The sequence below is a fragment of the Podospora pseudoanserina genome, chromosome 1 (assembly GCF_035222485.1).
Source record: "Podospora pseudoanserina strain CBS 124.78 chromosome 1, whole genome shotgun sequence".
Lineage (NCBI taxonomy): Eukaryota > Fungi > Ascomycota > Sordariomycetes > Sordariales > Podosporaceae > Podospora > Podospora pseudoanserina.
The window spans coordinates 6556130-6579320 of record NC_085920.1 but is presented as its reverse complement, the minus strand read 5'-3'; the positions used below and the strand labels follow the sequence as shown (position 1 = coordinate 6579320).

Here is a 23191-nt window from a genome sequence, read left to right as displayed (position 1 = left end):
TCCGAAAAACGAGCTTTGAAGGGGTGGCTGTGATACTGTAGCATTGCAATGTAAAATATCGAGACGCAAAGGTCAGTTATAACCCTAGGCTATTGTGATGTGGCGAAGGAGAGGTGCGTGAGGGGGCACCATATTTGTAGCATGGCACCGACTGGTATCGTCTGTGACTTCTCAAACCAACTGTTACATGCAGTCAAGGGCACTCGCATATGTAGGAATGATAGATGACTTGGACATGAAGCTGGTTCATTGCTACTCTCAATTATTGGCCCATCATGACGCCTGAGCAGCCTGGCCAGCAGCTGGTCCAGCAGCCAAGACCTTTTGTCTGAGAACTGTGGTGATGAAGTAAGTTAGTGCATACCCAATCCTCTCATTTGCATGGTGAAACCCCGACATGGACCTACCTTCCTCCACCAGCCTCAAATTCTGAGTCTTGGCCTGCACGATGCCCTCCAGTCCTTGAATATTCGCAGCCAACTCCTTGACCTTGGCCTCATAAAACTCTGCCGCGCTCTTGGTGTCCTGTTTTGATCACCAGATCCCGTTAGCAACCCATGCCACTCAGATCCGAAAGTGTCACAGCAAACCAACCTTTTCGACGTAAAACCCAGTCCCGACATCAACAATGACCTTGTCCGGGTCGGCCATCCGGCCCTTGACGTAGAGGGAGTTGGTCAAGGGGACGAGGATGGGCTTTTTCTCGTCAAAGGTCTCGGAGCCGGACTTGACGACCCGGAGGCACTCCTTGAACTTGGACTGGGCGGCGGCGAGCTGGGCGTAAGATTGGGAGAGGTGCTCGACTTCTTCGTCGAGTTGCTTTTTCACGGCCGAGAGTTGGGGGGCTGTGAGGGTATCGAGGGAGACTATAGGATGTGTTAGTTGGGGGTGGGATACGGGCGTAGGTTATGGGCTTGCTAAAGGGGGCCAGGAAGGGTGAGGGTGAGGTGAGATGAAATGAGATGAGATGGTGAGAGGTGAGAGGTGAGAGGTGAGCATGAAAGAGGTGCGGGGGTAGAGGAATGGGGGGGGGAATGAGACATACTTTGCTCTCCTCCTTGCTGTCTTCCTTGGCTGGCCATTGTGAGAGTTGGGGATCGGTGGTGATCCTGGGACTTGAAGGAGCTGTGATAAGTCCCGGGACGGTGTGTGCGCCTGGCGGTGGATGAGGCGCCGTTGGTGCCCCACCATTCCCGCGCGACAGTTTGCGCTGCGGGGCATTTCAAGGCTGGTTAACTGCATCACGGAAATAGTGGGGTGGGGGCTTCACCGAGACGACGAAAGATATATATCATCGGATATTTTTACGTGTCAAGTGCGAAGGAAGGAGGGTTCAGGCAGCTTTCACTCAAAGTTTACCAAAACTGTCCTTGGTAGAGTCCTAGGGAAAGCCCTAGATTATTCTGTGACCTAAAAACCCTCTACCAGCTGCCCAAGTCCCGATCTCACCATCACCATCTCAGTTCAGATTCAAATCACCCCTCCTCCTGCAATGCCACCAACTCCGCCCCCAGGAACAGCCTTCTCCTCCGGCCCTCACGGCCGCTCCCTCGTCGCAACCCAGGACTTCACCCCTGGCTCCCTCATCGCCACCTTTTCCTCCCCGACCCTCGCCCTCCCCGATGGCCCCAGCATGAGAACAACATGCAACTACTGTCTCCGTGTCGGTTCCAATGAGGGCTTCTCCCCCGTCTCACTCAAAGCCTGTACCGGCTGCAAGGCAGCTGTGTACTGCGGCCCAACGTGCCAGCGTGCCCACTGGAAGTCGATCCACAAGGCCGAGTGTAAGATGTTTGCGAGGGTGAGGGAGACTACGGGCAAAGACTGGCACGTAGCCCCTTTCCTGTCAAAAACGAGAGCAGACATGTTGACGCTGGAATAGGCTGCCTACCCCCGCAAGAGCACTGGCCCAAGTCCTCCTAACAAACGACAAGGGCATCCGCGACCCCTTTGACGGGTCCGACCCCCTCGAGAGCAACCTCGAAGGCTTCAAAGCAGACGAGCAAGTCTGGGGTGACTTTGAACTCCAAGCCATGGCGGCAATGACCTACTCGGGTGTTTCCATGAACGAGGACGGGCTGAGAGTGGCGATGAGATTTCTGTGTCAGATCCAAACCAATGCGTTCAATCGGCTCGATGCGGACACGGGCATGTCGGGGATTTTCCTCGATCCTGCGCTGGCGAGGGTGAATCACTCTTGTGTGCCGAATGCGTTTATCGGGTTTGATAAGAGGACGGCGACGCTGAGGGCGGAGAGACCGATTAAGGAGGGGGAGGAGATTACGATTTCTTACATTGGTATGTGGACAGTTATTGGTAGTAGGACTTAAGTACTGACGGAGTGATTGCAGCAAACGACAAGCCTCGGTCGATACGCCGTGAAGGACTTAGACTCTACTACTTTGAGTGCGACTGCCCACGGTGTGTGGATGATCTTGATGTATACCAGGTTGCTCAGACATCGCCGGTCATTTCACTTAACTCGTTCAGCTTGCAGCCGGATCTTACAAAGTTCCGAGAACCGGCTATCGACAAATCAGGTATCTCGATGAACCAAATCGAGATTATTTACAAAGTGGTCTATGACCAGACAAAATCAGAGCAGGACACCTCGATTGAAGCGGCACGGACTCGCTGGAAATTGTGCAAGCCCTTGGTTGAAGCAAAGATGTGGGCAGTCGAACCATTACCAACCACAATCCTCCTCCTCGCAACCAACTGGCAGACCAACTACAAATGGGCCGTTTACGCCCTACCACTGGCTTGTTTCTTGGCAACCCAATGCGATCCCATCAAGCTTGTTGCCCCATTCATGCCGTGGCGCATCAAGGGCGTCATGATTATTACGAAACTGCTGGCTTTCACGGGAGAACTGACGTCAAGCGGGGAACTGGCAAAAAGGTGTACTCACGAGGGCATTGTTGGTGCTTTGGCGATGGCGGATCAAGTCACCATGTGCCAAGCTCTCCTCCACATCGTCGTCCATCAGGGCTCTATCGGCGCTGCTGAGGATTGGGACGTATTGAAGGAGGCCAAAATGATGCTGAAGGATCTTGAGAGTTTACCCGGACGGGTAGACGAGTCGAAGATGGTACAGGCGTGGGCTAGAGACCCTGAAGATCCGCAAGCAAAAGCATTTTTTGAGAGCGAGGTGCTCAAGCCCGTCAACACGTTGGCTTCCTTCGCGCCGGAGATTTTGGAGGATGTGCTTGTCCAAGGGCAAGGATCGGTAGTTCGACGTTAGCGGGATAACGGATCATCACCTGCCTCCCGAGTTGGATAATGCAGCAGCTGTCTTGGGACGACTCCGTTTCTTGGGATTTTGCAAGTTTGTCGTGCTACTCTGCCTCAACGGGGTGAGCGGCGCAGCACTGTGTCCAGAGACCGTGTAATCCGAGAATTGGTCCGAGGGCACTCTTCGTTTAGATACAGGCTCCGGCTTGGGCGAAGAAGCCCGCTTCCTCGCTCCTGGGTGGGGAAGAGATGCCTCTGGATCCAAGGGATATGCCACACGTCGATTATTGGATGCCCCATAATTTGCCTCTGCTCTGTCGACCCTCTCTTTCAAGATCTCAAACTCCATTTGTAAAGTCTCGACCTGGCTGGCTCGATTACCAATCTTCGCGATGTTGCTGGTGAGAATCTCGAGCTCCCTTGAGGGAAAAGAAGGGGCAACACGTTCGTGTTCGTTGCTGCGCATAGTGCCAAGATCTCTTCTGAGCTGCGCGATCTCGGTGCGCATAGCAGCCATATCGCGGGCATAGTTGTCGGCGCTGACGCTCACTTTGATCTCGGCCCTCAGCATATGAAGCTCTCCTGTCATCTGTTCAAGTTGGTTCTTGAGACCTGAGACTTCCTCTCGCAGCTCTTCGGCGAGATCTGTTGCCTGCTGTTGGATTATGTCGAGGCCATCACTGACCAGGGACACCCGGCTCCGAAGGCCTTCCAGTGTCGCCTTTTGCTCGGTTCCGAATTTATCAATCCCGTTCAGCTCTGATCCGAGTAGTGACTTGAGGCTATCCTGTACTCCGAGTATGCTTCCCTTGAACCCACTCACTGTTTCATGCAGTGTCTTTGAATCACTCTCCACACGGGCCACACGTTTGTCCAAGCCTGCCACAATTCTGAAGCCATTACTGTCAATACGTCTGAGGTAGTCTTTTTGGCCTTCGAGTTCGAACTTAAGCTGCTGAAACTCGATGGTACTGGGGAAATGTGAGGACAGGTCGGGCGGCCCACCATTGCTCGTTCTTGACGGTTCGTTGATGCTGAGGACTCTTTTGACCTCGGGTTTAAGCTCTTCTCTTTCCTCACCGAGCAGATTGACAGACGCGATTCTCAACAGAACTTGGTTGCTGCGGGAATATTGTCAGATTTCAAACTGACGACATAGGAGCGCCATGGCACATACTCGTCGAGGACATGGTTGACTGGGGTCTCAATGCATCGAAAGCCGAGTATGGCTGCACAACCGTCACAGAAAAGGTTTTGTAAATGGCTGCGATGGTTGTCAGAACAGATTAGAAATATCTTGAACACAAGCAAGGGGATGTTTACCATCCTTCCACCAGAGTCCCATTCCCCCCGATTCTTGTCTTTCCTTCGCATCGAATGGCCAAATCCTCGTCTGATCCAATCACAGGGCCGAGATAGCTATTGCCAATCTGGATCCAAAGATTGGAAAAACTCCCAACTGATGCCTGGCATTTTTTGCATTCGCAGGAGGCCGTCTTCATTTTGATGATGTATGTGTGCTTCAACCCAGGCCTGCAGAGTTGTGATGCTGTTTGATTGAGCCTTTGGTGCCCATTGCAGGCCTCGAGGATCGGTATGTGGAACAAGGGAATTTTGCAGTGGGTTCAAGAATAAAAAACAGAGTTTCTCAAAATGGAGACTTTGATTATTATACTTGTTCGTCCAAAAGGCAGGTGCAAGGGGCACAGCAGACCGTGGGCCAGTTATTTTGTCCACAACTTGGCCTGGCTGGCCAGCAAGGTTCTCGCCCAAAGTGACCTAGCTCCACCAGCCACTGTTCACTTATCGAGGTTTTTCGTTTATCGGATTGTGGCCAACCGCCCTGTCCTCACTCCCATCAGTCTTGGCAGGCCTGATTTCTTGCGACTTGGATCAACACCGGTTGTTTTTTTGTTTTTTTTTTTGTTTTTTTTCTCACGTCGCCTGCTTCTTGTTGTTTGCTCGTCGGCATCGCCGATTATCTTGAATCATTGGAAACTCATTGTACAGCATGGGTAAAAAGAAAAACAACATGGCGAACCGCGGAGTTGCCAGTGCCTTGGCCACCGCCAACCTACCACTCATCAATCTCACCAATCTCACCAAGGACACGGAACCTGCCGCAACACCAGTGGCTCGGAGTGACTCTGAAGGAAAATCCTCCTCGGGCAGTCTTAAGCGGCCCGGTCCTCATGATGATGATGCTGACGACGATGATGGTTGGCAGACCATTGAGCGCGGCCGGCCAGTTAAAAAACACAAGAAGATTCCCACCCCCAACTCAGCTCGATATCCTGCCCTGCATTTCTCAGAGAAGTCAAGACTGCAGTCCAAGGTCAACCTTTCAGCTTTCCGCGATCTAATCCTGTATCTTTTCGCCGATGGTCCCGCGCCACAATGGATCTCCGTCTCACAGCGCCCAGAGTTCAGAAAGGTTGTTGCCATCATGGTGCCTGGTCTGGAGGAGGCCATGTTCGAGCCCGGTGTCGACTATTCCAAGTATGAGACGCCCACGCTGGATCAAGCGATCAAGCAGATTGGCGATGGTTCTTCTCCAGATCACTACTACCCTCGGCCTCTCAGCAAAGAGGCTTTGCCAACCTCGTTGCAACCGTTTGCAGACATGTTCCCGCACCTCTGGCCTGTCAAGGCACCCGGGGACGACAAGTATGGCAGATTGCACTCGCCTTTGACCACGATGCTCACTGCTCCTCTGAATAAGAACAAAGACAAGAGCAAAGACAAGGCCGGGCCAGACTCTCACAGAGATATCAGAACTAGAATCACCGAGTTCCTCGCCACTCCAGAAGAACTGATGGACAACGGATTTCCAGTGCATCCAGCCTTGCTGCCAGAAGGCGAGCGCAGGGACTCTTTTAAGAATCCAGAAGGATGGGCACACACCAGGGTCAGCAAGCTTGAAGATGGAGATGTTCCCGAGAGCGAAATCCAGCAAGGGAGCATCACAGCTGGGCGAGAGGTCCTTGCCATCGACTGCGAGATGTGTTTGACCGGGCCTGGCGAGCTTGCTCTCACGAGAGTGAGCTTGGTTTCTTGGGATGGCGAAACAGTTCTTGACGAGCTGGTCAAGCCTGAGAAGCCCATCACCGATTATGTCACCCAATACTCAGGAATCACCAAGGAGATGCTCGATCCTGTCACAACAACCCTGAGCGATATCCAGGCTAAACTGCTTGATCTTTTACATCCCCGCACAATCCTCTTGGGTCACTCACTTGACTCGGATCTCAAAGCTCTCCAACTCGCCCATCCCTTCATCGTGGACACGTCGATGCTCTTCCCCCACGCTCGCGGCCCACCGCTCAAAAACTCACTCAAGTACCTTGCCCAACGCCACCTGAGCCGTGAAGTCCAGAAAGGCGGTGGCACCATCAACGGGCATGACAGTGTGGAAGACGCCAAAACCTGTTTAGACCTCGTCAAGAAGAAGTGTGAGAAAGGAAAGGCCTGGGCTACCGGTGACTCGCAAGGCGAGAATTTGTTCAGACGCCTCGCCCGCTCCGGAACAGCCTACCGCGCCACAGCCGGGCCCGAGGCAACTGGCGGTCTCCCTGTGGGGAAAACGAGTGCAGCTGTTGAATGGGGCGATGTGTCCAGAAGTGCTTGCAACGCTGCGACGGTTGCCATATCCTGCAAGACGGACGCCGAGGTTGAAGCGGGCGTGATTCGCGCAGTCAAGGGCGACCCGGATGGATTGGAGGTTCCAGGAGGCGGTGTTGACTTTGTCTGGGCGAGGTTGAGAGAGTTGGAGTTTGTTCAGGGGTGGGCCAACAGACACAAGCCGAACACTCCTCCTGTTGCTACGGTTGCAGAGGAGACGCCCGAGGTTCAAGACGTGAATGGCGATGCTGAGAAAGAGGCAGTTTCTCCTCTGGAGGAGTGCCTATCTACGCTTGCGCAGCGACTCCAGAGGATCCACGCTGCGTTGCCCCCTTGCACACTGTTGATGGTGTTGAGCGGGACGGGCGACCCGAGGGAGATGAGCAGACTGCAGGCTATGCATTCCCAGTTCAAGAAGGAGTATAACACTCCTGGGACGAAGTGGGATCAGCTCAGTGTGAAGTGGACGACGGACGAGGAGGACGCGTTGAGGAAGGCAGTCAAGGTGGCGAGGGCCGGTGTTGGATTCCTAAGCGTCAAATAATGGACAGCTGATTGGCATATGGTGCTGGGGGGAGTTGGACCGAGATACCCAAGCAGCGTTCCGGTTAATTGGGTGGGAATATTTTCTTGTAACAGCGATTGTATAGCAGCAGCAGCAACCAGACAACCTGGTCCTTGAAGAAACAAGAGCAGGCGCAATGCCAAAAGCTTTCAAACATGGTGGACCTCGTGTATGCAGTGATAACAATGACAACTGTGACTCGCTTTGTGTATATGGCTATTTGTCTCTATGCACTACCCAGCAACGCTACCAGCCCCCCTTCCCCCCCCAACCAGCTATTGTATGCCACAGAATGATCGCCACGAAAATGCTGATTGCAATGCCTCTCCTTTCGCCTCCTTCCCAACACTTACCCAAAACCTGTTACCGCCCCTTTTCAACCAAACAAAGGAAATATCAACAACCCCTACTCTCACACAACCAACAACCTCTCCCAAACCACCCCCTTCCTACCAGTCAAGTGCCACAGCCCCCCTTTCTCAGACGCACCTTTGTTACGGTCACCGTCCCCGTCAAAAATCAAACTCTCCTCTGAAAATATCAGGGTCAACTCCAACAACAACCTTCTCGGCCAGATCCCTCCTCCCCATCTGGGTGAAAACCCTCCTCAGCGTATCATACAGCGTCGTGCTCCTATTCTGAGTGGTCATCGCGTCAATCCTCGCGTCCGTGTCCGGACCACCTCCGCCACCGAGCAGCTCCCTAGCCTTTTCCCTCCCGCTCTTCTCGACAGACTTGTGCATATCCAACGAAGCGAGCAAATGCCCTGCCGCCTCGGCATGGCACCCGATGTTGATGCAAGAAACGCCCAGGTTATATCTCGCCCTGACAAAGTTGGGGTTGATCGACAGCGCCTTTTCGTACGCGGCAATCGCCTCCTCTGAGCGGCCCGAGTTGGCGAGCGTGGCACCGAGGCGGTTCCAGAGGAGGTGGATCTGCTCGCGCTGGTTGGAGGTGCCCATTTCCGAGGAGTGGAGCGCGGCTTGGAAGCAGTCGACCGCCTTGTCGTACTCCTCGGCGCCGTAGAAGAGCACTCCGAGGCCGACCTGGACGTCGGGGTCCATGTGGTCTCCGTCGGGGGCCAAGCGGGCAGCTTCGAGGAACAGGCTGGTGACGCGGTCGTGGAGCTGGGCGCGGTCGGTAAAGCCGAGCTCGGCAGCGGACGACAGATCTTGCGGGGCAATGACCTGGGGGTACTTGACGCTGAGCCACCTTTCGAGGGTGCGGTAGGCAGTGCTGTCGTAGCCTTCGTTTGTGTAAGAGACGGCCAGACCCATCAAAGCGGCGAGGTTGTTGGGGTCGAGCTTCATGGCTTGTTCAAGAGCGCGGATAGCAGCCTCCTCCTTTTCGTTTTGGGCTTGCACGTGGCCAAGATAGACCCAGGCCTCAACGTGTTCGGGGTCCTTTTGGACGGCAGCCTCAAAAGCAAGAGCGGCCAGGGAAAGGTTTCCGCCTTCGTTCATGATCCGAATGCCCTCTTCAAATGGGTTTGTCGTGTTCTCGAAGATGTTCTCATCCTCGAAGAGATAATCCTGAACGATGGGATCGGCTCCGAGCCTGTTGTTCAGTCCCCAGTCGTGGAGATTATCTCCGCCAAAGTTGGCGCTGTCGAACTTGGCAAAGTCGTCCTCGATATCGTCCAGTTCCTTGAGCTGCGCCTGCTCTGCTTGGATGCCGCGCCATATCGACTCCAGGTCACCGTAGCCGGTTTCGGAGTGCAGGAGCTTCTCGTCCATTTTGTTCAACTCGGGCTCCATGGCCAAAGCCTCGTCCTTTTCTGTCTCCCGCAGTTGGCGATCGTGGAGCTCCATCTGCTGGAACTGCTCTTCCCATTTGCTCTCGTCCAGCTCCACAACCTTGCCCTTCCCCTTACCCTCGACTGCCGGCTGTTGGTGTTGCTGGAGAGGCTGGTGTGCCATGTGCATCTGACCACCAAACATGGGCTGGTACATGGGGCGTTGCATCATATTGTAGCTCATACCACCGCCCATCATCATGGGCCGCTGCATGCTCGCGCTGGCGCCGGGCATCGACGGGGCATGAGATACGGCAGCCGCAGGGTTCATGTGCTGAAACTTGGCGAATTCGTCGGCGCTGAAGTGGGTGCCGGGAGGTGCGTTGAACGCGGCCTCCATCGCGGCCTGGGTATCAGGGGCCCATGTTGGCGAGAGCGGAGAGCCGGACTGAGCGCGAAGGTGATCGAGATGGGCGTGGGCCAAAGGACCCTGCTGCTGCTCGAGCGGCATGTCGGGAAGGGTGGCATTCTGGTGGAGGAAGCCATTCACCATCTATTCGGCCAGTCAGTCAGTATCGTTCCTGTGCCCTCTTGGTCCTCACATCCTTCCTACCTCGTCTTGGGGAGTATTGCGGCCAACATTTCGGAAGCCACCCATAGCACTATTTGGGCCTCTTCCCACAAGCCTGTCATGCTGCAGGCTCTTGTCGTCTCCGACATGTTTGGTGAACTGGCTGAGCGGATTGCCCGCCGTTGAACATTCGGCGCCTCCAAGAAATGACATGGCTGTGACTGTGAAGTGTGAGGAAATCGCAAAGGCAGTCGAGTTTGGCGAGGGCAATAAGGGGTTCAATCAGGTGGGAGGAAAAGGAGAGCCGAAGCGTGTGGCGGGGTGACGGGAGGTATGTAAGCAAGAATCGGGCCCAACTCGACCTAAAATGCAGAGCGAGACGGTGAGCAAGTTGCTGGTTTTCTTTTGACCTCTCTTGTTGAGCTGGAATGGCCTCGCGCCTGGCGAATTAATATTCGATACAGATGCTGTGCTGAGTTGTACGTTGTTTGTTGTCCGGACCGAGTTGATGTCCCGCCACTGGCAACAAATAAGAGCCATGTGCCGAGGCAGCTGCTGGAGGGTCCGGCCCCCCTAGGGATTGCTAAGCTGCTGGTTGCCCCGGGACCGGGCCCCCACTTTGTTCAGATTCGTTTTTCAGCTGGTCTTGTGCATTGGGGCTGCTGCACATTCAAGAAGACGACAAAGAGGAAAAAGGGAGGCAGGAGTCTTGGAGAGAGCGTATTATTGCTACACAACATAATCTTACAGTCTATCTTTCGCCAATTTGTAACAGAAAGCATCTCGGTATAAACACAAATCATGGTATTTTACACAGTTCTGGCTACCTCCCATCGTTCACGACAAGAATGAAACCTCCGCCCACCATCCGGGGCCGACATGAAAAAAGGGGTATTTGCGTCATTATCAACGAGGGCTGGTCGGCCCATCTTAAAAGCCGTCGTTGCTGCGACGGTCGTTGCGGTCGCCACGGTCTCTACGGTCTCCGCGGTCGCCACGGTCACCACGGCCACCAAAGCTTTTGTTGTTGGTGCGCTCACCCTTTCCGTAACCGGTAGCGAAGTCGATTTTCAGTTGTCTGCCACCAAGGTTGGTGGCGGCCAGCTTCTCCTTGGCAGCCTCAGCGGAAGCAACGTCGGTGAAATCGACATGGGCAAAGCCACGGGGCCAGCCGGTGGTGCGGTCGACAGCGATACGGATGTCGGTGACGTTCGAGAGGCCAGCGAAGAGGTTGTTGAGCTCGGCGTCGGTGGTCTCGTAGGGGATGTTACCGACGAAAAGTTGATTGGTGGGGGCATTAGGCGTCCTGTTCTGTTCGCGGGCACGGGGTGTCTGCTCCTCGTCTCTGCGGGGAATGCAGGTTACCCGGCGTCCATGCCAGAAAGAGCCGTTGACAGCGGCGCACGCAGCGCTGACGGCGGAGGCGTCCTTGAAGGTGACAAAGCCATATCCTCTGCTCATACCCCGGGGGTCGCGGGCAACGTAGGTGTCCTCAATCTCGCCATATGTCTCGAAGGCCTCCTTCAGATGCTGCTCGTTGACCTCAAACACAATGTTGCGCACAAAGATGGCTCTCGACTCTGTTACACACTATCAGCATGGTGTTCATATGATATTGCGTGTGCAGGGTGCAGACTTACTGTCGAGCTGCCTCCTGGGCTGGCGTTCTTCTTGGGTTTGCTCTGTGATGTTCTCCTCGGCCTCATGTGCCTCCTCGGTGACGTCCTGCGACAATGGGTCTTGCGAAGTGGGCTCCTGGGAATACCACCGCACAGCTTGCACAGGGACAGCTCTGGAAACCGCGGCGGCTCTGACGATGGGGAAAGCGAAGGGAGCAGAGGTGGTCTTGACCGAAACGGCTCTGGAGGCCGAGAGGGCAGATCGCACAGCGGCGCGGCGAAGAGATTGCCTAGTGCAAGACAGCAGGTTAATATATGGAGGACAGAGATGGTGAGCTCATTCGTTGGGTTTACTTACATCATGAGAATGGGGAGGGTGGCTTAGAGGATTGGTCTTGTGTGAAGGGTAGAGGTAAGCCGAATGTGTGATGGGCGGATGATGAAGTTTTTGAACGAACTGCACCAAAATTTCTTTCCCACCAGCAAGCTTTGCAAGGATGCGGATGTTTGTGTCCCCACAAGTTTACCAGCCAGCTCAATACGGTTAGGCTGAGTGGAACATTAAGAGCCGACATTCTGCTTCAACCCTAACCCCGGCTGTCCTGCCAAGCCAAGATAAGCTTATCCGATATCTTATCGTGGATAATCATCATAATCCCCACCGCAGTTGTTGACAGGTTCAAGACGAACAACAGTTCAATAAACTCGCCACAAACCACGGACAATCCTCCCAAGCAAAATCCCAGCAGTCGAAGCCTCCATTTGAAGAATTTTCCAAACGTGCGCTTACGGTCCTTCCGCTCACCCGTGGCAATTCTTCCTGCTCCCAACCCCCACCATTCAAAAGACAGGGTGGGTCCAAGAACACCAAAAGAATGCACAGCTTCCAAGAGGCATCATCCCACTCCATACTCAAAGCCTAATTCCTTCTCCACCCACCACAACATCCACATACAATAACAGGGCGTGTGGCTCAGTTGGTAGAGCGTTCGCTTAGCATCGGGACTTGATCTTAGTATCAGTCATCTTGTATGCGAAAGGTCCTGGGTTCGATTCCCAGCCCGTCCACATATCTTTTGCCTCATTTCAGTTCTGACATCTTTGTGTGGTCCTCCTCCTCATTTTCTTTTTGGCCATGGTTTGAGATGGGTCTCTGTGCTGCTGGGGACTTGATTGTCACATTCTATACTTTCCCAGTGTCAGCAACATGCTCATGGAATCAATCTCACGCAGATTGTTGTTTACGTTCACTGTACGAAGAATCACGAGAGCTGATGTTTGGCCTACCATGGCGGTGTTTCAGTATGCTATTCTAGTGGCACCATCACCATAGGTGGTATACATACACTTGAGAGGGACGTGTATGTTGATGCGGTGTGCTAAAAATTAAAAAATGCTAGCTGAAAGCAAAAGATAGGACTTGAAAGAAATCTGCGCTGACTGTTGAGTAGATGTTGAAATGTATAGGTTATGGCATTTCACCTGCTCAACCGCCTTTTTGAAACTTCCCGAGCCGAGAGTGACAATCAAAAGATATGACACCTAAGTTGTGTAGAGGCTTAGCAAGGGACACCCCAAATATAGAAGTATTAAACACCTGTACCTTGGAGAGTTTTCAAAATCAAGGTACTTCGATCAAAGAGAATTCTAGTCACCACTTGAAAGATCATCTTTCCTGGCACCATGACGCCTGGAAAGTGCGGTGGTAGCCATTGAATACCTCTTCATGCAAGTCTAACTGTTTGCCAGCCGCTCCTGAATATAGACGATTACCCCCCTTTATTTCTCGCTTCCTTTTAGCAATTCATAGGATGGCTCAACCTCTCCCTATTTTGATAACCTATTTCAAGATTTTCAGATATCACCCCCCCAAACAGACAGCCTGCCCGTCCAAAAAAAATCAGACCACTTCCTCCTCTATAAGAGAAGCTCCTCACCGTATCACTACGTACCACGCAGAAGTCTCCCATGACAGTGGCAACCACCCGTGTACCTTATTTCTCAACACTCTCCCAAGGTACAAGTAACCTGCCGTGTGCTCTTCTGAAAGCTATCCCACATCGGATGGATGGACGGCTGTCGTTTGCTCATGTTACCTCACCTCCTGTCACAATCAAAGGAGCTACGAGAGCCATGTGTGCAGGCTTTTGCCGCTAGTTCAGGGGAAGGGGGGAAATGACATGCGAACAATCGGCCTTCTTGTGGTTGGTGTGAATGATTGTGGTACTGAGGAGGAGTGTTATGGTCAGTATGACAGATATGAGTGGGATGGGTTCAGGGCAAAGGTAAACTTCCGTGAGTGGGTGCTTTGCGATGGTCCCATCATCTCGAGTAAATGATCGAGGGACCTGTGGCAACCCCTCTGGAAGATGATGGTCTTGCTACCTGTGTATAGTGACATACGACGTTTCTCGCTCGCCCGCCTCCGTTGGTTCCGTCATGGCCTCGTTCTGTATAGTGGAGAGTTTTCAACCAGTATTGGGTGAATCCGGCACTGGTAACCTATGTGTGCCATGTGACACCCAGTCTTGTGCCCCTGATAGCCCATTCCTCGTCCTTCTTGCGGAGTGAAAACGCCATCCCTCGAGGACATCCGTTGTGCTCTGTGGCACATCCTCGCGCCCGCGTCCCCAGTCCCATACTGATCCCCCCTTTTCCCCCGTGCTGTTGATTCGCCAGATACGTGCAGGTTTCCCCTCATGACAGTAGATGTTTGTGTGAGCAATGTGAGTTTGTGATTGGCGAAGCTAGCCACAAATGGCGGATGCAACTGTCCTGTGGCATATCAGTTCAGCTATAAACTGTGATGAATGTGGTACCTGACAGCACATAGCAGAACATCGGATGGTGGTAAACCTGACCCTCTGCCATGATATCCGAACCTGACGGAACCGAGAGAGGGGGTTTTCAGGAACAGAGAAACACGTGGGCTCGAGGCACCCGACACAAAAGATCAGCCTTTCGTAGAATACCGTGAGACTCAAACTATTTCCAGAGAAGCTTGCGTAGCCTCTCGCCAGGAGCGAGTGCTTTGGTTTCTTTTGTTTCTATTCGAGCACTTTTCTTCTGTCCCTGAACCGATTCCTCCTCCTGCCCAATAAAGGGGCATAGGAGAAACCATGAAAAAGGGGCAACCTCTGCGTCTCAGGACGGAACAAATCAGGGGCGCCGGACAGGAAAACCTTTCGGCCTTGGCTGCGTGAACATGGGATGGTGACGCACCCCCTCGCCAATACGAGCCAGAGAACACAGTCAGGACTGGGATGAACTGTCCATGTTCCAGTCCGACAATATTCGGTGGAGAGAGCCACAAGAGTACAAATCAGCTTTACAGCATGGCTGTCTCCGGATCAGTGTTCTTGTGCAGGGTGATACAGCAGCTGCGGTCGTACTTGTGGTAATTGCCTTCATTGGGTCCCTCAGCTGCCAGTTCTTTTCTTGTGCCCTGCAGCCCCAGCAGTACGACGCCATCTGGTGAGCATGAGATACTGAGAACGATCAGCAAGGTTGCAAGCAAATGTTCGTTCTGTCACGGAAAAAGAAACCAAGAAAAAAAAAGCAAAGAAAAAGAGGGGTTGCCCTTTAACCCTCATCCGCGAGCGACGGATGTTGGCTTCACAAACCCTGGCGGCCAGCGACTGTGGCCCAGCGGCTCCAACATGAGGGTTTTCTGTCGGCCGGAACCACTTTTCCATCATTTGGCTCCCGGTTTTGTCACCGCAGCAGCAGAAATCACAGTGTCACGGCCACAACCCATCAGATGAGCAGGGTCTCACGCCGGTTCCGGATGGAAATGCAGGTACAGGCAGCCTTCTGAGAAGTTGACAATGCCCAACACAGTGTGTGTATCCGTGTTGTGATAGTGAGGATTCTGCTCGGCTATGCAGGAGAGCACATATGCTTGGTGAAGTTCGAGGCCTCAGCCGCATCGAGGGGAGGCCATCGAGAGTTGAGCCTAGGCAATCTGGCTTACGGAAAGAGGTTGCTGCACGGTCAGTTGGAGGCGTCCAGTGATCGACGAGTAATACATCCCTGGAAAACTATGGCGACATCCCTTGCGGGAGGATCTCCCGGCCGAGCGAAACCGCAAGACCTGACCTGGCTGGACTGGACTACGGAGACACTCCGCGCCATTGTTGTGCAGGCTTGGGATCTGTGAGATGAGATCGCTGACCAGACCGCCCGGATGTCGACAGGTGTCGACTAGGACTCCTGTATTGTTGGCCCTGAGAAGGCCCAGAGAGCCACGGTAGGAGGCCCACAACCCCGGCCGTGGTTCACCCCAGACAGATCAACCATGCAAGATACCGTTTCTCTAGTCTGATTAGTGGGTTGCGGGTACTGAATAGCCGTGGGGTGGAGAGTGAGGGGCTGCAGCCAACGTCGCCGACCCCTCGGGGACCTGTGAGGTACAAGGCTTTTGTGGCTGTCTACAGTCGGGATATTCTCTGACACTGTCTGGCTGAGTAGGCCTCTCTGTCGAAGAGACGTCGTAAGCGCAGCCGTCAAGGCATTCGCAAACCGCTTGCTTGAGACAACTGTACTGAGGTCAGCTTGGGTTGATGTGAGGAACTTTGAGGGCAAGTGTTCAACAAGAAGAAAGCGGAAGGATCTGGCCCAATCCACATCAAGACTGGAACTACTCCGCGAACTGGTTTGCCTCGCATATCGATAGTCAAGGCGCCTGGGGCCGCATAAGACTGGGCTTTGCTGTACGTAAGTAGTTGGGTCGATATCTGATGGGTTTCGTACCGGATCTCCTGACGATGTAGAGTCTGCAACTTTGGTCACACTTTGTGCGCCTTTTAGAATGTCTTGCCTGTGCCATCTCCCAGCTTGGAAGCACTTGTCCAGAGAATGAAGCTGCAAGGCACTCAACAAGGCAACCCCGCACCTGGCACGACACCTGTTCGCGCAAGATCGCATGCCAGATGCCAGATGTTCGATGCCAGACGAGCCGAGCGGTAATTGTGATTGAGAAACAAACATTTTGGGGGCGTGATCGTCCAGGTCCTGAGCCGCTTTCGGATCCTGGCGCCGATATGAACCAGGAGATGTGGGGCAAGGGAGATCCAACACAAGCTGTGTTTGTCGGGACCATTCGAAACAGAGATCTGTCTGCCAGTGCCGTCTTCACAAACATGTACAGGAGGAAATAACGGTGTTTTGCGAGTGGTTTCAACGCCATAAAGCTTATTGGGCTGGCTACCCGTTCCCTTCTGCTCTCGGGCCGTTGAGGATCCAACCTGGAACTGCCAGAGAGCCTGTTGGTCCACGGGACGGCGGCTAAGGCGTCTCAAGACCGAGGCTTGACAGTACATAACGCAGTAATAAACTGGGTGATGGAGATTGGAGAGGCTATGCGCGTTGCCAAGGACCATTCCCTGGTGTGTTGTAGTCAGGACGGATGTTCGCCCGAGTTGACGAGACAAAGTGGACGGTACCAAGGTACAAGACTCGGTAATAATAAACGTGCCAACAAAGGCCACGAGGGCCGCAATCAAAAGCACATGGAACGAACCAAACACTGAGCCAGCTCGGAACTTGGAATGTGACTTGCCCTTACACTAGTGCTCCTGCTATGTGGTTGTACAGACCTTTGGACACCAGCTGGCGTCGATGGTTTCGACACCTGGCAGCAACCAGACGGCAGGCCCAGAAGCAGGCCCGAAACAGTGTCACTCTGGAGGCCACTGAAGCTCTCCCTCTCCTTCGTCACCGACCGAGCAGCACTTCAGCAGCAGCAACCGTGGCCCGGCTGGGTATCTCTCGGTTCCTCTTTCAACCTTCAGCGCAACGTCTTGTCCGAAAGCATCAGCGTTTCGATCCGCCAGATGGGAATCAAAGCACGGTCCACATCCACAAAACAAGATGTCGATCCGCCACGGCGACATTGCTACCGTACCGACTTCCCCGAACAGGCTGGAGCCATTCAGGGCTACCAAGGGTCTAAATATTCCCGCCGAACGAGCCACTGGGCGGGAAACCTAAACGACACGTGCCGAGCGCGCAAGCAATTGTGCGCGGACAGGGGTTTGTGACGTTGCAATGCATCTGGCTGGATCTCCAGCAGGTTGCGGGACGATTCCGTATGGAGTAAGGACTTCATTCCTCTCAAGCATCAAGTACCTCCCGCAGCCCGCCCCTCACTCAGGTATCTACGCTAGGGTGAAGTGACAGCTTTTGGTTCTTGGCTGAACTTTCCTGCCCGTGAACTGTCGTAGTGTAGGAGCCGGGCCTGTGTCTGGCGCGCCACGGAGATTATCTACGGTACCAACCACTGGGTCTTGTCGCCGAAGAGACAGCCAGAGAATGCTGACATGACTACCAAAGCCCTGCCGTCGTTGTGTTTCACTCGGCCTTGCTAGAAGTGTGGTTCGAGTGGCATATAGTGTTCAGCCGGAAGTCTGCCGAATCTTGCTCACACAATTCATACACGCCAATGGTGGAAGAACTGGACCAAACGCACGTTCTCTGTCAGCTCCCATGGCGCGGTTTGGGATTGGGCCTCTTATCTTCCCTTGCATCGAGAGGCAGACGCCGCTTTGCAACCATCGTTTGGCTTCTGCAGGTGGCCCAGTCCATCCACTGACAGAGAGAGGGCCAAATAGAAGGATGCCCACCTGGGATTAAGTGACTAGTCAAATATACCTGATACTCAAGATGGGACAAATGTGCTCTACAGTATGCAGTCTCTGCTGTCACCCCAACACGGTGTGGCCCCAGGACACGGTGATATCTCTAGGTGAGAGAGGACAGACTGTTCCACACCTGGACAAGATATGGGCAAACTCTTGTGATGGTCATCCGCAATGCCGCTCTTGTGTGCTCGGAGAAGGACTCGGCCGGTGCCCCGTTACTCGGTGGTATGCTCCCACATCGACATACCCTCTGTCACAGGCAAATCTGAGCACGAAGGCACTTGTGCAGTTTGAAGAAAACCGACGCAGTCAAATTGCGACGTGCACGCTCCACCAGAGAGACGACAACAATGCACGTAAAGGTCTCGCTCACCTCGCGGGCACATGAGCATGAGGCCACACCCCATGCTCTCTCTTTGTTCAACTGTCCTTTGCAAATCCGCCATGTGCTTGCAAGCTCAGAGTGTGCGCAAGGCACCCACTAACCCACCACCACCCCGCCCTCTCAGTCATCCCACTGCTTGCTGTCCACGGTGCTCCAGGCAGGTACTTTCCAAAACCGTCCCGACTATGGCACGCCACGCCGTGTTAGTGGCCCCAAAGGGCCCCCCCAAGGAGATCCTCTGGGCGGCGACGATCGGGATCTGGTACCACGGGCCTGCCCTACTAACAGCTGTCCCTCGTGGCAGGTGGCCTGAAACGTGAAATTTCAATTGTAAAATAGAGAGCGCGGCCCCAGCTCAGCATCCTCGCGACGGCTTTGGCTCCTGCCACTTCCGGCAGCCCTGTTAAGAGACTACCAGTGCAGTACTTTCCTGGCATCTGCCTCTGATCCGTTCTGTGTCACCTGGCTGTGCCGAGAGAGCGCACGCACACAACCCACAACCCTCGAACTTGTACCCCGGCATGCATGCATCGACCGCGCTTGTGCCATGTCGCTCCCATTTCCCATTGTAACTGCGTACCCGGAACCTGAGCATGCGGGATACATGTGGCTGCCCACAGAGGAACGGGCCCTTTTCTTGCGCTGGGAGGGATTCCCCTACCATCCACGCCCTCCACTCCGGTACCATCGCCGCCCATCAAATTCCATCCGCCCAATCCCAGCTGCCCGTTGTTCCCCCCGGCTAGCGGCCCCTTTGTTGCTGGCTGCTGGCTGGTGCGCTTGGCTCCCCCCTCCACGCCCCCCCCTTCCCCGGCAGCTTGTTCCCCAGCCCAATGCTGGCAGGCTTCTTTGAAAAACGTGCTTGTCCCGTCCTTGACACTCGACAATCCTGCCGCTTCTCCTTCGGCTTTCCGTTCCAGCAACCTGTCGTCGATATTACCACCACCTGCGAACACTGCCTGCCGTCAATCTTGACCTTCTGTCTGTCTTCACGGCCGCCCAACACCAGACAGACAACAAGACCAAAAACCCCGGAGACGTCGGCCCAGCGTCAATCGCTTCTGTTTAATTCGCGACATATCTCATCCTGTTCCTCGTCTTTATCCCCGCCCTGCCTCCAGTGGCCCATTGACCTGCCTCCCGACCTGAGCCAAGCACCACTGCCGTCGCCGACCGTGGCTGCTCCCTTTTCAGTGCCTTGAGACGTTGCAAGCTGTTGAGAATCGTCACTCGACGCCGCCGTGGGTTGAGCCACGTGCGGACTGGGATTTCCACACTGCAGCTACTGGCAAACTAGCAACGGCCCAACCAAACGTCATGGAGCAACAACGGCCACCTTCGCAAAAGTTCGGGCCCGCCGCCCTGACAAATGTGCTGAATTCACCTGAAGACCACAGAGACTCTGCCTACTACTCAAGCGGAGATGTGTCTAGCAAGCGTATGTTGCTCCAGCTGAAAGGAACTACTCGGTCACGGAGGGGAAAGAAGAAGAGGACTAATAGCTCTGGCAGACAACTCCACAGGCTCAGGCCTGGGCGTCCTTAGCCCACCAAACTCCGGTTTCCAAACCTCGCCCGTCGATAAAACACCATCGCCCACAACAGCGACCCACCTCCTCCCGCTGCCACTCGTGTCTCCGACGAACAGTAATATGAGCGTTGCCTCGATCGTGTCGCCGACAACCCCTCTCAGCGCCGACCCTCGCCGCTTTGACCGTCCGCAATCGCTGGAGTCGGCCCCCAACAGTGCCACATTTGGCCATGGCGAGCTGCCGGAGCCTGGTATGTCACGGAGGGAGAGCGTGGATAGCAGGTTCAACCAGGGATTCGGGCAATTGGGATTGAGCGGGTCCCCCTATGCAAGCCACAACCAGTCGACGTCGTCAATCCAGAATACACTACAGCAACAGAGACATCCTCGTGCCAACCTCGATTCTCTTGCTACAAACCGCATCTCCAACGGGTATCAACCAAACGCAGAACGCAAACCCGAAGTTCATCCCCGTGGAGGGAGAATTGCGCCAACCATCACAGGGCCAACCACCAGTCTCATTGCTCGAGCAGCAGAGCCTACTAAGGGTCAGGCCTGGGCTTTTCCCGAAGATGACAATGCTATTCAACGCATGTCGGGACCACCTCAGTCCCTGGCAAACTCGAGGAGAAGCAGCGTTGCCGAATCGTTGGCCAGCAGCCAATACACAGTTGATTCAAGGCTGCCTCCCGGACAACGTCGACTCGAAGACCACCACAGCATGACGGAATACCAGAGGCTTTCGGTCGCCTCGGAGTACTCGACAACCCACCATCACTCTCTACAGCACAAGCAGTTGTCTGATTTGCAGAACGAAGAAGGCGGTCTTCATGCGGGCAACCAGCCGTATAGCAGGACCCCCGAGCTTCGTATCACCCATAAGCTGGCTGAGCGGAAACGTCGTACGGAGATGAAGGAGCTTTTTGAGCAGCTTAGGGATCTTATGCCTCAAGAGCGGGGCACCAAGGCTTCCAAGTGGGAGATTCTCACAAAAGGTTGGTTTGTTTTCGGAACCATGTGTCTTTTTGTAATAGAGAGCTAATGTCCGCAAAGCCATTCAAGAACACACACGTCAGACCAACACGATTAGAGATCTTCAGTCACATGTTCAGCAGCTTGCCGAGGAGGTAACCAAGCGCGATGCACAGATGGAGGATATGAGACGTCAGATTCAGGAGCTTCAGTACCGCCAGAGTCACTCAATGCAAGGCCCTCCTCCGCCTGGGTCGGAGCACTACGCGAATGACCAATATGCCAGAGCCCGGCAACAAGCCGAGCTGCCGCCACTTCGGTCTTTCGATGGGCCAACCAATGGCGCAGGCCCTGAGGCTATGACGGGCGTGCAGTACGAAGGTCCACGACCAAATGGCACTACCGTTTACACACGCGCACCAGGGGCGCCTTTCCCCAGATAAAAGTCGACCGGGTTACATTTGGGGTCGGTGTTTCATAGTATCCTCTTCGAGGCGGTTTCCTTTCTATTCATGTATGTGTGTGTATACGAGTCGCCAGAAGATTCAGGGGTGCTTTTCTCAAGTTGAGGTGCGTCTGGGATAAAAGGTGGCCTTTTTTTCCCCTTATACCTGTAGCTTTTTTTTTTCTTTTTTTTTGGGTCAATCCGGTGACAAATACCCCTGGGAATGGGAGGATGGCGAAGGAAAGGGGGTTCAAAAAAAGGAAATCATTCGGTTGGTCAGTTTGTTCTTTCTACCTTTCTTCAGCTCTATCTAGAGCTATCCTTTTTTTTTTTTTGTTCTTCATCATCACCGCCTCAGGCGGGAGAAGGGGTTTGGTGTCATTTTTTTTCCGGGTTTAAGTCGGTGGATGGGATACCCTGCTGGCAGCAAGATACTCGTTTTTTTCTCGGTGTTTGCAGAAAAAGCGGAGGGATGGATGGGATGATGGTGCAGGAATATTTCGAGGCCCAGCCAATGGACGGTTCGCTTTGAGGCGCATGAGCCAGCTTGGTTGTGTACAAGGTCTGGAATATTGCCAGGAGGTATGATGGGATGATCAGGGACGTGGAAGGGTGGAAGGGTGGAAGATGTTGGGCTTTTTATGTCCCATATGCAGTCGTGCGCATAACAACTTAACTTGATTTTGCTGCTGATGGTGCCTGGCTATATATTTACCCCATCGATGGTTTTCCTAGTTGCATTCTTTGGACGGCGGGCTTGGTGATGGCGTTATGTAACGTGGTGAATATTTGGAGAGGACGGGGCCCTTTAAGGAGGACGGCTTGTTTGGTGTCTATGGTGCCAATGGTGTGGCGGTATAACAGGCACATCTGTACTATAACAAAAAAGGCGTAAACCTTTTGACTTTGATATCATGACCTTGGTGCTGGCTTGTTGCTGAAGAGGATTGGCTTAATAAACAAGTGAAATAAGCTCATCTGGTTCAAGATGCTCTGAGTAGGCTGTGATATAATCCAACAGTGATGTCTACATAAGTTGTGTTCACTCATTGTGAAAAATTTGATACGAGGCTCTGCGGTGTTGCAACTGTTGCCTTGATCATTGCAATCGTTGTTATCACGAAGCATTGTGGGTGTAAAACAACGAGGGCTCGCAAAGTTTGGCTGCTGGTCTTTGGGGTGTTGATAATAACTCCATGATAGAAACCAAATACCACAGGGTATTTTCACTTGCCCAATTTTAGTCACGTACCTTAAGATCCGAGTTATTGAGCCACAGCAGGGGAAATCATGTGTCCTGAGATGATGCTTTATTGTGCTACATATTTGTAGAGACATTTACAAAATCAATTAGGGCGGTGGGAGCATCAGGATAGGCAATGTTGTTGCTCTCTCTTGGTGATTTTGGTTTTGAATTCAAACCAGAGATCCACAAATAGCGATAGAGATGCCCACTGCTCCCAGCGTTGTGGTCTAGCACATGAATAGTTCATTCAGAAATCCCTCTTCACTGCTACTGGAAGGTTGTTCGGAGCAACAACTGACTTTTGATTACAAAAGCGAACAAGAGCCAAACTACGCCGAGCGCGGTTTAGAATTCACCCACGACAAAAAATAGATTTTCTCGACTACTTAACTCAGCTCACTTTACTCTTTACCTGTTTTAACAAATCAAACCAATTCTATTCACTCAAACTCATCCACCTTTCCTCCCCACTTACCTGACTTTCCACAAGGAACGTCCTCTGCCTTGTTCGATCCACCTTGAGAGTTCATACCAAAGTTCTCATATCGAATCTCGACAAGCTTACCTACACACCGAAACACTCAAATGGACTCCAGCAATTCATCACCCGCGACAGAGCCCCGTGCG

General features: G+C 53.5%; 8 protein-coding genes and 1 non-coding gene across 9 annotated transcripts; 3 read left to right on the top strand and 6 right to left on the bottom strand.

Annotated features, from left to right (window-relative positions):
• Positions 1–21: 21 nt before the first annotated feature.
• GIM5 (subunit of tubulin prefoldin) lies at positions 22–1380 on the bottom strand. Its single transcript, XM_062943112.1, has 4 exons — positions 1046–1380; positions 595–866; positions 408–525; positions 22–335 (listed from the first exon to the last, which is right to left on the bottom strand). The coding sequence occupies exons 1-4, from the start codon at positions 1080–1082 to the stop codon at positions 274–276; spliced, it is 489 nt and encodes a 162-aa protein (XP_062806182.1). The 5' UTR covers positions 1083–1380; the 3' UTR covers positions 22–273.
• A 112-nt stretch (positions 1381–1492) lies between these two features.
• QC764_118470 (uncharacterized protein) lies at positions 1493–4403 on the top strand (the record flags this gene model as incomplete). Its single annotated transcript, XM_062943111.1, has 3 exons — positions 1493–1845; positions 1883–2298; positions 2352–4403. 3 exons carry the CDS (start codon positions 1493–1495, stop codon positions 3242–3244), a joined length of 1662 nt encoding a protein of 553 aa, XP_062806181.1. The 3' UTR covers positions 3245–4403.
• Positions 3260–4736, bottom strand: QC764_118460 (uncharacterized protein; the record flags this gene model as incomplete). Its single annotated transcript, XM_062943110.1, has 3 exons — positions 3260–4355; positions 4412–4498; positions 4558–4736. 3 exons carry the CDS (start codon positions 4734–4736, stop codon positions 3260–3262), a joined length of 1362 nt encoding a protein of 453 aa, XP_062806180.1.
• A 509-nt stretch (positions 4737–5245) lies between these two features.
• QC764_118450 (uncharacterized protein) lies at positions 5246–7399 on the top strand (the record flags this gene model as incomplete). The annotated part of the gene is made up of 1 exon (XM_062943109.1): positions 5246–7399. The coding sequence occupies one exon, from the start codon at positions 5246–5248 to the stop codon at positions 7397–7399; it is 2154 nt and encodes a 717-aa protein (XP_062806179.1).
• A 187-nt stretch (positions 7400–7586) lies between these two features.
• PEX5 (Peroxisomal membrane signal receptor PTS1) lies at positions 7587–10327 on the bottom strand. Its single transcript, XM_062943108.1, has 2 exons — positions 9769–10327; positions 7587–9708 (listed from the first exon to the last, which is right to left on the bottom strand). Exons 1-2 carry the CDS (start codon positions 9937–9939, stop codon positions 7933–7935), a joined length of 1947 nt encoding a protein of 648 aa, XP_062806178.1. The 5' UTR covers positions 9940–10327; the 3' UTR covers positions 7587–7932.
• Positions 10328–10415: 88 nt separating this feature from the next.
• Positions 10416–11857, bottom strand: QC764_118430 (uncharacterized protein). Its single transcript, XM_062943107.1, has 3 exons — positions 11704–11857; positions 11367–11635; positions 10416–11306 (listed from the first exon to the last, which is right to left on the bottom strand). The coding sequence occupies exons 1-3, from the start codon at positions 11706–11708 to the stop codon at positions 10657–10659; spliced, it is 924 nt and encodes a 307-aa protein (XP_062806177.1). The 5' UTR covers positions 11709–11857; the 3' UTR covers positions 10416–10656.
• Positions 11858–12307: 450 nt separating this feature from the next.
• QC764_0021970 lies at positions 12308–12413 on the bottom strand. Its single transcript has one exon. It is a non-coding gene; the product is annotated as a tRNA-Ala (tRNA).
• Positions 12414–14597: 2184 nt separating this feature from the next.
• Positions 14598–14816, bottom strand: QC764_118425 (uncharacterized protein; the record flags this gene model as incomplete). Its single annotated transcript, XM_062943106.1, has 1 exon — positions 14598–14816. The coding sequence occupies one exon, from the start codon at positions 14814–14816 to the stop codon at positions 14598–14600; it is 219 nt and encodes a 72-aa protein (XP_062806176.1).
• Positions 14817–19057: 4241 nt separating this feature from the next.
• Positions 19058–22349, top strand: QC764_118420 (uncharacterized protein). The gene is made up of 3 exons (XM_062943105.1): positions 19058–19809; positions 19883–20896; positions 20955–22349. The coding sequence occupies exons 1-3, from the start codon at positions 19689–19691 to the stop codon at positions 21314–21316; spliced, it is 1497 nt and encodes a 498-aa protein (XP_062806175.1). The 5' UTR covers positions 19058–19688; the 3' UTR covers positions 21317–22349.
• The last annotated feature ends 842 nt before the right edge of the window (positions 22350–23191 follow it).